The sequence below is a fragment of the Perca flavescens genome, chromosome 23 (assembly GCF_004354835.1).
Source record: "Perca flavescens isolate YP-PL-M2 chromosome 23, PFLA_1.0, whole genome shotgun sequence".
Taxonomy (NCBI): domain Eukaryota; kingdom Metazoa; phylum Chordata; class Actinopteri; order Perciformes; family Percidae; genus Perca; species Perca flavescens.
The window spans coordinates 3,959,673-3,974,369 of record NC_041353.1 but is presented as its reverse complement, the minus strand read 5'-3'; the positions used below and the strand labels follow the sequence as shown (position 1 = coordinate 3,974,369).

The following is a 14,697-nucleotide window of genomic DNA, read 5'->3' as shown; positions in this document are numbered from 1 at the left end:
TAAACATGTTCTAGTAGAATCCCAAAATACAAGTATGAACCTGAAAATGAGCATAATATGGGACCTTTAAAGAGATTTACTGATTTATGACCACTGCCTTTTAAAGTTGTAATCTTAGCGACACCTACTGAGTTAAAGAGCGAGTCTGTTACATTAGCATGCTTTATAAATAAAACTGCCTTGCTCTGGAGTTTTCTGTCATATTACATGATCTTCATCGCCAGATGGAGTTTGACCAGTCGTTAAGGGAATGTAGATGATTTAAATTTCTTTTTTTCTGAGCACTTCAAGGACTTCTCATCCATGTTGGCTTTAAAGTCAAGAAGGCACTTTGAACCTTTGCTCTATCAATTGATGAAGATCATGTTGATATGATCAAAAGCTCCATAACAGCTACTGTACTGTAGGTAAAACTTGTGGTGAGCTTGTTTCCTTAAACGTTAAACCTCAGATTTCTAAAACATTATTCGTTTAAGAGCCACGTGGAGTGTTTTAAAAATGGCTGTATAGTGGTGCTAGTAGGTCTAAATCTCCACCAAAAACGTATCACTTTCTCCTTGTCCCAAGGCCATTTCTGCCAAATTCCATTGAACTGTTTTGACATGTTTTGGAGGGTCTGCCGACTAACTATCAGTCAACATAAAACATCATGTGCCAGCAGACTACACTTACACAAGGCTGAAGTAGATGGGTCTTCATCAGAAGTGAAGGCGACAAACAGCACCTTGTCAGAGGCTGAAACTGGTCCGTGCTCGCCTGATTGGGTTATATTCTGAGCCAAAACTTCACCTGGTGTTGCTACATAGGCAGCCTGGGAGACGAGGAAGAGACGAAGAAAGCAGAATGTTAGATATTCACACTTAATACGTGCATTTAGCTGATATAACAGAGCAACAGTAAAGGACCCCATAAATCAAAGCTATTTCTGGTTCAAGAGCTGTTTAAATCCAATTTATAAAGTTTTTCATGGGTCAGGGCCGAGGCATTCTCAAAAATGTTCCAATTCAAAACACACTCATCCAAACGTAAAAATGTCCAAATGTGTTGCAGAGTCGTTGCTGCCCTTTTAATAAAAATAAAAAAAAGAACAGCCTATTGCATATGTGTCAAAATCAAGACCCGCTGGCCAAATCCAGACCCTTGCAGATTTTGATCTGGCCCGCATATTAATTTAGGTTCCCAATAAATTTTGGCCCGCCTAGTTGTGCACCAAACCAAAAAGATGGAAAACTGTTTTTCATCGTGTCCTTATGTGACACTCAAAGCAGTATTTGGCAGATTTGCTGACTTTGAGACTCAGAAATTCCCCCAGAAGCAGAGAGTTTTCATATTCAGGCTGTGAAACAAGTTGTTGTGATCCAGCTGTGTGGTAGCCTGCTTTTAAAAATGTTATCTTTATTTTCCTTGAGTTGCTAAATTCTATCATGGCTAAGGAACTTTTAGGCTGACTTTTGTAGGGCTTTAAGTCAACAAAAATTCGGCAAAAGTTGAAAAAAAGCAGCAAAAAAATGACATGCAATAATACTAAGGGTGGGGGGGAATTGATACAGCATAGTATCGCAATACTTTCCATGTCAATACTCTATCGATAAACAGAAGCCAAGTATCGATTTTTTATTATATTTGTGTTGCAGTTTGTCTGCTTGACAATCCCATTTTGCAGCAATATGATTGAAGTGAGATGAACAAACTTAAATTTATCTTTTTAGATAAAACAGATGTTGACAAAGTTTCTTTTATGGGGACATAATTTGAAATTGGGAAAAATTTGGAAGTTGGAAAAAAGTTAATAAATTGCAATATATCGCAGAATATTGCAATATGTTTAAAATCGCAATAATATCTTATCGTGACACAAGTATCGCGATGATATATCGTGAGGTCTCTGGTCAAAGATTTTTTAAAGTTTGGCCCGTAGTGAAATTGAGTTAGACACCACTGGCCTATCGGGTTGGCCGGACGTGGTCAGACTCCGATTCTAGCCAGAATATGAGTCTGATGCTGCTCCGTTGGGCTGTGATTATGGGGCGTGTTTCAACTGAACCAGGAAAGAAAATGCCTCTGCACTCAATTGGATAGACCTACAACCAATCAGAGCAACAGATAGACCTACAACCAATCAGAGCAACGGAGTATGTTGAGCGACGCATAGTTGTCAACAAAACTAAACTGCACGCACGCTGGAAAAAGAATAAGAAGATGAGTGTAAACGTAGAACTCGACAATACAGCAAACAAATCTTATCGCATTTGTCGGTCCTGTCAGAACTTAATAACGCGGTTGGAAAGCGACGTGCCTGTGTTTAAAAAATGGACGGACGACGAAGGAGGTGTTGATCATCTGTCCATCATCGTATAAAGCCCGCCCTGACAATTTGATTGGTCCAAACCGCTCTGGTTCGAGCATAGTTGCTCCGCAACGGATCGAGTCCAGACCTCAAATGTTGTGGGCGGGGCTAAGTTCGGCTGGCATCCAGGCTACTGTCGGCTGACTGGCAGAGGGCGTTACCATTACCTGCACTTTGTTGTACTTGTTGTTGACGCTGCAGTTGAGCTGCAGCTCGGTGTAGGAGTAGTAACCCTGGTCGTCCTCGCACATCCTGGAGATGAAGGTGAAGTTCTTGTTGTCCTGGACGCCCAGCGTGCGTGAGAACAGGAAGTACACAAAGCCGCCGTCCTTGAAGGCGAAGCGGAAGTCGTGGAGGTAGCGCAGGACGAAGGGGTTGGCCTGCACCGCCGAGGCCTCGATGATGCTGTCAAAAACCACCCAATCGCCGTAGTCCTTGAGGATGCGGGTGGAGATCAGCTTGGTGCTGTCATGGCTGCCGTACCCCTTACCGACCTGGGCCAAAAGAGATGATAAAAGCGCGTAAAGATGGCAGCGGACAGAGTTGGTAACAATGATCCTGTAACAACTCTGCTGAGTGAAGTGAATTCCTAGCTCTGATTTCTAATATCTCCAGTGCCCAAGTGCTTCCCAAACTAAACCATTTTTTGCAATTCCGATACCTGAACTTGTGTATCGGCCGATACAGATTCCGATCAGAGAGGATTACCAACGGCCGCTGGGCAGATGAACTAACGCTAGTCTCGTTACTGTAAGGAGGCTACAATTAAACCTCCGTGAGTTAAAAGTCAATACTTATCAATGTATGTGTATGTAATCACCTGTGTAGACCGGCATCAACATGTAGAAAGAGATATTTCAATCTGCTCTGTCTGCTCAGTCCACTCTTGTCCACCGCACTCTTGTTTTACGCAAACACAGCTCTACTCTGCAAATAGCTAATTTTTACAAAACAAGCTAAAAGAAAAGCTGTCGGTTTGTAGTCTATTAATCTTAGTTTGCAGGGAATCGTGAAATTTGGACAAATTCTTATAAACTTAAGCTGTCTGAAGAAACCATCCTCTCCGCTGGAGCGGTAAATATGGATGCATTATTACACCAAAACAAATACATGTGGCTACTTAATATGCACGTGAATGACGCAATCGTTATGTTCGTGTTCTTCATTCTTGATAATGATGCTGGTTGTGTTATTATTTTGCCACAGCATCGTTTCATTGAAAATGAGACATACAGGACCTGCTTATCAGTCCATTCGTCATTAAAGCTGGGCTTTTCCACAACTTTTCGCTTCAGGCTCTTTGACAGTGATATTTTTGTCAGCCCATTTTCCACCAATCAGGACTGCATACTAAAACCATGTTTCCATAATAATAATATACAATAATAATAATAATAATTACAAGGTCCTGATTATACAGATTCCCTGGATATTACATTTTGATGTGATGTCATAAAAAAAATTTATGTTAACATGGCACACTAATAAACAAGAAATTTTGAAAATGGCACTTCATATCAAAAAGGTTGCCGACCCCTGATCTATATCATTGTTGTTGGCCTGTGAAACATAAACACAAACACTAACCGCCGTAGAATTTTATTTTACTATCAAGTAGCAGGCCACACACACACACACACACACACACACACACACACACACACACACACACACACACACACACACACACACACACACACACACACACACACACACACACACACACACACACTTCAACATAGAACTAACAAGAGTGCTCATTCCTCTTATGGCAGCCAATTTAATTCCTCTGTTCTCTACAAATTGCAATTTAATTGTGTTTTCTCTCACAATATCACAGATGGACGTGATCATTTACATTCATTTCTTTTACCTACCTCAGTTCTGCTGGGAAAAATATACATAATATATGTGTGTGAGTGTGTGTTTAACTCCTCACCAGTTACTTTATTGTAGAGTATTTATTTTATTCACATATGCAAAATATGAGGAAAATATGCCATATGCAGTAATGTTATTATTTGCAACAAATGAACAGGTCTTAAAGTGAACTCAGTTCTGCTGTTTTCAGGATTCTGCTAAAATACAACAAACTGATTGTTGGATTTCCAACTTTCTTTTATTGAAATAATTGAACTAAAGCCCTATTCGCATTTGGGATTAGTATCATCTGTCTGGAGACCTTGCGCGTGTGTGTGCGTTAGATCTGGGCGATACGGAGAAAATCAAATATCACGATATTTTTTGACCAAATACATCGATGTCGATATTGTGGCGATATTGAAGGGTTGACTAGTGGTGCTTTTACAAATAGTTACACAATGAGAGTTTTGATAAATAATCACAAATTATGTGGATACCACGGCAAATTATAAAACAGTGAGTAAGTCTGGTTAAGTCCAGAAAATGTCATCACGTGTGTCATATCACGATATCACGATATCCAAAATGTAAGACGATATCTAGCCACATATATCGATGTCAATATAATATTGCCCCCAGGCTTGTTAAACTATATTTGTGGGGTCCAAAAACCGGGAGTCCAGTATAGTTGTGGGATCCCGACAGCTTTGTGGGGCCAAACTGCTGGACCCCACGAGTTTAAAGGGCAGTTTGAGGTTTAAGACTTGGTTTTAGGATTAGGGTTAGAATTAGGTTATGGTTAAGGTTAGGGTAAGGGTTAAGGTTAGGCATTTAGTTGTGATGGTTAAGGTTAGGGTAAGGGTTAAGGTTAGGCATTTAGTTGTGATGGTTAAGGTTAGGGTAAGGGTTAAGGTTAGGCATTTAGTTGTGATGGTTAAGGTTAGGGTAAGGGTTAAGGTTAGGCATTTAGCTGTGATGGTTAAGGTTAGGGTAAGGGTTAAGGTTAGGCATTTAGTTGTGATGGTTAAGGTTAGGGTAAGGGTTAAGGTTAGGCATTTAGTTGTGATGGTTAAGGTTAGGGTAAGGGGCTAGGGAATGCATTATGTCAATGACGGGTCCCCACAAAGATAGTGCCACAAACCTGTGTGTGTGTGTGTGTGTGTTTGACTCCTCACCAGGAAGACAGTGAAGTTGTCTCTGTCCTTGGTGAAGTATGACATCACCCCCACCACGGAGACGCTCTCCTCGACGCTCGCCACGTACGACTTCTCCCCCTTGGTGTCGCTGAAGTAGAGCAGCTGCTCCACGCTGCTCAGGTTCCGCAGCGAGCAGATGCCGCGGAACACGCTGCCGCACACCACCAGCACGTCCTTGGCCTCCTGCACCAGCAGCAGCTTGTTGTGGTTGTCCGTGTCCCCGGCTTCCTCGCAGGCGTCTGTGACAGGCGGCGTGCACAGGCGGTTGTCCCGCACGGGGCCCGTCTCGGTGCGGGACTCCAGCTTCAGGTCGGCGCTCAGCTGGTAGAGCGCGTTGACGGCGCCGACGTACAGCCGGCCCGAGCGCGGGTCGCTCACCACGTTGTTGATCACGGAGTCGGACGGGAACACCACCTCAGCCACTCCCGTGGTCCACGCGCAAAGGGTTGCCAGGACGACCAGGGCACGCTGCCACGCCCACCACCGCTCCATCACGTCTGGAGGAGAAACAGAGCAGAGAAAGAAAAGTTATATTTTTTTTTGTTCTTTGTTTTGGTGCGGCAAAAATTGATCGATTAGATGTCGACTATGAAATTAAACGCCAAATATTTAGATAGTCATTTTTTTATGAAAAATAAGTAAAAAATTCTCTGATGTCAGCTTGTTAAATGTGAATATTGTTCTAGTTTCTTCTCTCCTCTGTGACAGTAAACTGAATATCTTTGAGTTTGGGACAAAACAGGACATTTGAGGACGTCATCTTGGGTTTCGAGAGATACTGATCCACATTTGTAATAATTTTCTGACATTTTAGAGACCAAACAACTAGAGTGCGGATCGGGCCGCATATTTCTGTCTGAGCCCGGGCCCGCGTCCGACAGAGCAGAAACCGAACCCGGCCCGAGCCCGACAGGCATTAAGATATTTATGTCGGAGCCCGACCCGAGCCTGACACAGTTAAAATCTCTACAACACAAACATACGTTTGTAGGAAGGCATTCGGAAATGAGCGCATCAGCGCACACGGGGCAACAAGCGCACGTTAACACAGGCTCACCTACATAATAAGCTTTATCAAATAAAAAATGTTCAATGCCTTATCGCGCTGATGTGACCGAGACAGACCTGAACATCATTTCTAAATATCTGTCCGAATCCGGTATCCATCCTCTACAAACAACTAGTCGATTCATCCAGAAAATAATCCACAGGACTGCAGTATTGCTAAACAGAGGAGAGAAAGAACATGTTTTAATCTTTGCTGTTGTTTTATTTAACACAATGAAGCCTAAACAAGACGGCAATGAATCAAGAATTGTCAGCTGAAGGCCTAAACTGTTCTGTGAACACTGTTTCTGACTGTCGGAGCTCGTCCTCTAAAACAAAGCACAATCCTGACATTGTACCGCGGGGGGCTCAGTCAGCACCAAACAGCAGCACAAACTTGAGGGGAGAAACCACTGAACGCTGAGAGCAAAGATAATGAGGAGCTTCTCATTAAACCCAGAACATCCTTTACTGGAGGAAAAATCGAGAGAGGAAGAGGAGGAGGAGGAGGAAGAGGGGAAGGTAACGGACTAAAAAGTGAAGAGAGTTGCTGAGCCAGATTAGATTAGCAAAGACAAAAGAAGAATGTGTGTGTGTGTGTATAGAGAGAGAGAGAGAGAGAGAGAGAGAGAGAGAGAGAGAGAGAGAGAGACTGAGTGTAGCAATTAGTTTTCTGACATACTGAGTTTCTCCTCCCATTAGTCTGGATGGGTGTGTTTAATTACAGCCGTGGCCTGTGGCTGTAAAACAAGACCAGTGTTCAGTAACGCCGGCGCACAAACATTCCCGTTAGTGATGCAACCATTGGGTCATTTTGGGGGCGATTCTCATAAACTTTAGCAAACCATTCCCCCCCCCCCCCTAAATTTCACCGAGCGCATCATGAAAATGTTTTAATTACAGCAGCATCGTCTGCCTCCTGCTCGATAAATCAAACAGCTTGAAATCACGCGTACGTTCATTCGCTTGCGTGATGAGGCATTTTTACTGGACTGGCTATCAGATCGTTTTGATTGGTGGTTAAATCGACTGCCCCCCCCCCCCCCCCCCCAGTGTGCTTTTAACTCCCTCCAAATTAAATTCACTTCAGTTGGCTTCATTGTAAAAGGGATTTATTTATTAGTGTGAAAAGACTTATCTTTGTACCCACCTGCTCGCCCAAATTACCTTTCCACAGATATCAAGAGTCAGTGGGGCTTAATGGCCGCAATGCAGACTTTTAAGAAGTATTACACTGGAGGATTACACAAATACAGACCTTTGAATGCACTCAGCGTTGCCCACTGGTTTACATACTTGTATTTACTTACTTTTACTACCCGTTTACATCCCTGTACAGTATATAATTTCATTACTTCTCATGCCGCATATACATTACTATATTTCTGTTTACCAGTCAGGCTGTCCTCATTCACTGTTCCTATATATACCTACGGAGATAAATGCACTGTGATTTGTATCTATTGGATTGGGATGGATGGATTGGTAGGTGGATGGATGGATTGGGATGGAAGGATGGGTGGATGGGTTGTGATGGAAGGATGGGTTGGGATGGAAGGATGGATGGATGGATTGGTAGGTGAATGGATTGGGATGGATGGATTGGTAGGTGGATGGATGGATTGGGATGGAAGGATGGGTCGATGGATGGATGGGTTGGGATGGGCAGGTTGATGGATGGATGGCTGGATGGATGGATTGGGATGGAAGGATGGACGGGTGGGTAGGGGAATGGATGGATGGATGGATGGGTGGGTGGATTGATGGATGGGTTGGGATGGATGGATTGGTGGATGGATGGATTGGGATGGATGGATGGGTAGGTGGATGGATGGATGGGTAGGTGGATGGATGGATAGGTGGATGGTTGGATGGATGGATGGGTTGGGGTGGATGGATGGGTAGGTGGATGGATGGATGGATGGGTTGGGGTGGATGGATATATGTTTTATTGATCCAAGGAAAATGTAGGCATCAAGTAGCTTAAACAAATGATAAGGTGAACTTGAAATCAGTACTTCTGCAGTAAGCATTTCAAATGTTGATATAATGTCGGGTGATGCCGGTCAACATGGCTGAGTTTCAGTGGTGAGAAAAATAAAAAACCTTCTCTCCTTGCTCGTCTCTTTGTCCATTTTTCATTTCTGTCCTCCTCCCACACCACAGAATAAAAAGACGGCAGGTACATTCACCTTCACTCTCAGAAGGCCTGTTATGGATGCGTGCATCTGCCACATCAAAAGGAAAACCATCTTTGGTTTCCACACGGGGATCTAGCTCTCTCTGCTTGCTTTTCTCTCATTCTTTCTTTCATCCTCCTGCTTTTGGCTCCAAAAGCCTGACTGGTGTCAGCCCAGGAATAAACTGGGTTACAAAGGTGCAGGTGTGTGTGTGTGTGTGTGTGTGTGTGTGTGTGTGTGTGTGTGTGTGTGTGTGTGTGTGTTTCTGTTATTCTTCTTCCATCCTTGTGAACAACAGTTTGACTTCAAGATCTTCAGGTATGTAAGGTGAGGAGGACATTTTGGGGCGGGACTTAAGTCTATTACTGTAAATCCATAAAATACAGTAAGAAACTGTATGTCTATTTACAGTCAAATACCTTTACATTTTAAAACTGTATGTACTGTAAATAAAGAGTAGTTTACTGGCGAAACTGCTGCCAGTCTATTACTGAAAACACACACACACACACACACACACACACACACACACACACACACACACACACACACACACACAAGCCCCGTGTCCGTGTGTAACGTTGAATTTGGCGTAAACTTTAGACAGCCAATCACAAGCATTGATTGATCTTGGCACAGGCATGCTGCATGCTCATTGAGATATAGGTATTGAAATTAGGTATTGAATGACGAGGCATTTTTCGATACTCGATACTAAGGAGGCAATTCAGTCGGTGTTTAAAAAGTGTCAAAGTCCGGTACCCAGCCCTACCACCGGGTCAGGTTGGATGCTGCACGGCGCACACCAGGATCAGGGTGCTATCGGGTTGGGGCTTTGCATTATTAATAATTGAAGGAGTGAACGGATTATAGTAGTTTGACTTGAATTGGTTCGAGGACTTCCGGATGCACTTCATGAAACGAGTTGTTCCGATGGGATGGGGAGGCTATGAGGATTGTTACAGCCTCCACATAGCGGCAGATTAATCGAAGATGCAAGTAATTGATAGTTGCAGCCCTACAGAGAATACTACGTTGTTAATTAGCGCATTTCTTTTGCAGAACACCTGCATAGAGCAAGGTTATTTTAGTTCTGACTTTTCAATTTCAATGGCGTCGCTGTGTCCATTTCTTTAACCGCCTATGGTCCGATGTGAAGCGGTTGCTACACAGCGCCATCTGCTGACAAGTCAATGTCAATTCCGTTCAATTTGGGTAAAAATAAATAAATCAAACTTAATTTGCGTTCCTTTTTGTTTTCGTTTAGAAAAAACATATATACTGCTTATTTTCATTTGAGTTTTAGTTTAATTTGACTATAATTACCCTGGTATAGTAGCAGCAGCAGCACTCGTTCAGTTTCTCCACTCATTCATTCAGCTTTTCCCATCTGTAACTCGCCTGCGTCTGGGTGGCGGGAGTTTAAGGTTTGGCATATTTTGGTTCGTTAGCGAGAGTCTGCTCGAATATAGTATTACCGTGTCTGTGTGTGTGTGTGTGAGATTACATTGGCACCAAACAGTAGGATAGTTGTGGTAGGAAACCAGAGTTACCAACAACTGGGATAAAATACACATGTGATGGAAAAGTCTCACACACACACACACACACACACACACACACACAGGTAGGTATATATATACAAACAGGGGAGAGAACCGCAATCTGTGACTCATTACCCTTCTGCTAAGAAAGTTTGGAGTGAAACTAAATCCAGGAATGTCTGCAGAAGCTCCAGCCAGGGGAATAAAGCTTGACTGGTTTCTCTCTCTGTCTAACCTCTTTAAGCTTTTCTCTTTCTAACTTCTCTTTGTAATTCACATTGTCTCCCCCCCCCCTCTTCCCCTCTCTCTCTCTCTCTGTGCCTCCATGTCTCCCTCCCTCTCTCTGTCTCTACATCCTCACCCGCGGGAACAAGTTCAAACAAAACTGGTTCTCTGACACCCGAGATCCCGAGGGACGAACCACATCTGAAACTCCATCTATGGTCCTGACTTTCTGCTCGTGTCTCTGACCGACTGTCTGTCTGTTAAACCTGCCTGTCTGTCTGCTCTACCCAAAGAAACATTTAAACAAATGAAAGCGGTTTTAAACAGTCTGGTTTCCATCCCAGTTGGAGTAGAAGCAGATTTGATACATGTAACACAAAAACACTGCATAACATAACATGGTCGACTTCGTACTGAATGAATGGTGCTCAAGTTCTTCGCCAACGCTACCGAGAGTCAAAATCAGGATTCGAGTTACGAGATTTATCTCTAAATTCTGAGGATAAAGTAAAAGGTCAGATAAGTGAAGCCCAGTTCAGACCAAAGATTCAAAACCCGTTCCAACAGCCAATAGAGAAGTCAGATGGTCAAGTCAGCTACAAACTATAGCAATAAAATAACCCATAATGTATTTATGTTACAAAGTGGTGGAAATGGCAGAGACCAATGCTTAACGAGTACAGTAACGATCAAACGTTTTCGCGGATTCATCACTAGAAATGCAATTGTAGCGAGCTATCACTATCACTACCCTCATTCATATATAGTCAAAACAAATGATATATCCAGCTACAATTTTGTTTTTTATTTTGCGTAATTTTTAATGCTTTTGCGGTTATTTATATGGCGGCATTTGGTAAAACCATGACGAAGCATGTTGGCGTATCATGATGCCCCTTAACTATTCAGTCTGCATGGTGAATCCGGTGTGAGCCTAACATTTAGATCAACTGTGTGGATGTGTAAATGTGGCTTGATTAACCGTTGATAACCCTAACCATAACCCTAACCATTGCCTAATCCTAGTGCCTTCCAGGCAGCGCTGCCTGGAAGGAGACGTTGGGTGCTTAAAACACCGATAAACGTAAATGTGTTGAAACACACAAGTGGACACGTATCAGCATGAATTTGATCCGAAATTGGGGAGAAATAACCAACATCAGCAACCAAGATCACAGGTTGGCAGGGGCGGAGCGAGGCGGTGGCTTTTGGGGCTCCAGCTCCAAAAGTTTTCTCAAAAGCCCAGAATCTTTTAGGGTTTTAAAAATAACTTCAACATTGTGTCATTTACCCTCAGTTGCTCTGACTGGACTAGCCAATCAATGGAGCCAAACGTACTACCATTACTGGGGGAATAGCAATATTCATTCTGTGAACTTTATTAAACAGAGGTTTCAAGATTGGTAACGCTGTTCACGCCAAATACTTACCCTACCTAAGTTATGTAACTTAAAAATGGTTTAATTAAACCGTTTTTGCTTCTTTTAGAGTGACAGGAGTACAAATTCATCTTCCTCAACATTTGTTGTGTTCTGGATTCAGAATGCCCGTCGAGAACAGTTTGATATAAAACAGGATATCGGCTCTACACCATGATTATTTTCCTTAATTGGCAACTAGCAGGTTTTTCCCCAAATGATGTACAGCTTTTTAGGCATTCTATTAACTCAAATGGTTTAAAAAATAGTGCCCGTTGCTGCTGTAAATGGAGCATGCCCCCCCCCCCGCATGTCTGCACTGTTTACATATCCAATAACAAATTTGTAGTTTTTTTCTCCAGTTCCTCTTCATTTTCCTGCTCCGAACTTTGACTTCTTGTTTGTGGATTACAATTTTCTCAGAGTAAGAAAAGCTCTAGTTTGCATTCATGCCCACCACCAGGCGTCATTAGCCATTCATGACATGAACATTGAAGCTGATTGGCCGGGCCTGGAGGGGATACGAGTGCTATCATTGGCGGAACCCGGGGGAAATTGAGTTGTTATTGGTGGTAATGAAGAGGCCTGAAGGAGAGTATGGCTGAGACCAAGTAAGCATAAAACTTAAAAGACCGAAGAGGATAGGACACACACACACACACACGCTGCTATACCTCATCTATCAACAACACAATCTCTTCTACCAGTCCCAGAGTCCACCTAGCATTGCACACTAATGTAGAGAAGAAGCTGACTTTAACATGTTTTTAGGTCCAGATGGAGATTCCAAGTGTGCCAAAATAAAGAACTAACAAGATGATTTTGAGAAAACATGTTTGTGTTCTTTATCAATCAAAACCATAAAGATACTCAATCAACAACATCATAAAGTTTCTCTAATTTATAATGTGTTCGATTTTTGAAGCCGCTTGTAACTTCATCCAACATCAAATGTATAGATCGATATAGAGCAACAAAAAAACGTGAAAACCCCCGGATCGAACGACTTTTATGGGACAAAAAAAGGAAGAAAGACGTCAGGAAGGCATTTGTTTGGAGCTGAATAAACCCGAGAGGATGCATACTATTACACGACTAACGCTGTTTGTTAATCTCACGATGACAAAATAAGAGCCTCTAATAACTCAACCTTTGAGGAGAGGATTAGTCTGATTATAGAAGGTCTGAGAGGCCGGCGGTTATTAAGCAGACGGAGTGCTACACACACACACACACACACACACACACACACACACACACACACACGTCTCTGTATAGTACCACTTGGTAACGTCTCGGCAGGGCAGTGACACAGCGAGCAGAAGCAAACAAAAGGCCGACTAAAGAGACACAGAGGGCTGCCTGTGATGACAAACATACAATGGGGAGTAAATAGAGGAACGTATTAACCAGTTCACAACCAGTGAGCATCGCTAAACTACTGGTATTATTGGAAAAGAACAAGAAACATGCGTTAACATTAGAGGAGCCCAACCGCTGGCCGATATTATCGGTATTGGCAGTAAATGCAAAATAATAAAATGTTTAAAAACTACTTTTATTGAATGTGAGTGTGTTATTCAATTGTATAGCATTTGAAAAAATAATTGATAAAAGCACGTTGAAAAAAAGTGACAAAAATGTCAGAAAAAGCTTCTTAAATGTGGGGGAAAAAACCCACAAAAATATAGTAAAAAGTGACAAAAAAAACATCAGAAGTAGTGACAAATAAACTTGGATAAAAGTGACAAAAGTGTTGAAAAAAACAACCAAAACGTAAAAAAAAAAAAAAGGAAACTAAGTACCCTTGGGGTTTTGGTATGGTTTTCAGGCAGTCAAGCCAAAAAAAAAAAAAAAAAAAACATGCAGTCAACTTGGGCTCTCGGATATTGTGACAGATATTTTTCATAATTTTTTTGATTGATTAATGATATGGAAACAATCGTTAGTTTCAGCCGTACATTCATTTCTAAGAAATGGGTGTAGAGAGACACAAAACTTGTGTTAGAAAACATTAAACATGTGTGGTATTGCAGTTAGAGCATGGATATGTGATGGTGCTTTCAGGGACAGTAAAACATCAGAGATTACCCAGACAGCTGACTAAACATCATGATTTTCTATGTAACAAACAACACATTTAGACACATTTGCTTTGAGTTTGTGTTCTGGGTTTAGTTGTCCTTGTTAAATGGACGCTTCTTGGCAGCCGATGAACAATTTCTGTCCTTGAATGCGCCTCCGTGCCTCCGTGCTCGCAGGTGTTATAAAACACAGCAAAAAAACTGACGTTTGACAAAAAATAAATGCAAAGAAAATGTTCAGTGTGATGGATTACCAAATCTAAAGCGAGTGCAAATTTATTTTCACGGCACTCTGAAATGAAGTGAAATCCACCGAGCTGCCTGAAAGGCAGGAAATCAATCTTCTTAAATAAATATGGCTTTACATCAATGCATTTAAAGTTCTTCTGCTAAGGTAAAGACAGAAGTAAAGAGAAGGAGACAAGAAGTAAAACCAAAAAAAAAAAAAAACATGATCCCATTTCATGGCAGTAAACTCACACGCAGATTAATTCTGTGTTATGCAAATGTAATTTAGCGTTTGTGTCCTCTGCGTTGGAGTGAGCGATTAACAGCCACTTTCCATCCTGGTTCACCTCCCATTAACCTGACTAGGACACACACTGATTGGACTGTGTGTGTCCTTGTGCGATTTTATCCCTGCATAGCAACACAATCTGCCTCCTGCTTTAATTATCTCCCATTCCCAGGGTGTGATATGAATGCTATACATATCACCCACCCCCCAAAAGTGATTAATGCTACTTCACCAATAGACTAGGGATTGACCAATACTGGTGTTTTTTGGTGCTGT

General features: G+C 42.2%; 1 protein-coding gene across 4 annotated transcripts in view; it reads right to left on the bottom strand.

Annotated features, from left to right (window-relative positions):
* LOC114549913 (plexin-B2) overlaps nt 1-14,697 on the bottom strand; it is a 227,618-nt gene that overhangs the window by 70,168 nt on the left and 142,753 nt on the right. For all 4 annotated transcript variants that reach the window (XM_028570246.1, XM_028570249.1, XM_028570248.1 and 1 more), the window contains 3 exons: nt 5,386-5,903; nt 2,515-2,841; nt 673-811 (listed from right to left, as the gene is read on the bottom strand). In XM_028570246.1, the coding sequence (XP_028426047.1) occupies nt 673-811; nt 2,515-2,841; nt 5,386-5,898 (979 nt within the window). In that variant the 5' untranslated portion in view covers nt 5,899-5,903. The remainder of the gene's footprint in view (nt 1-672; nt 812-2,514; nt 2,842-5,385; nt 5,904-14,697) is intronic.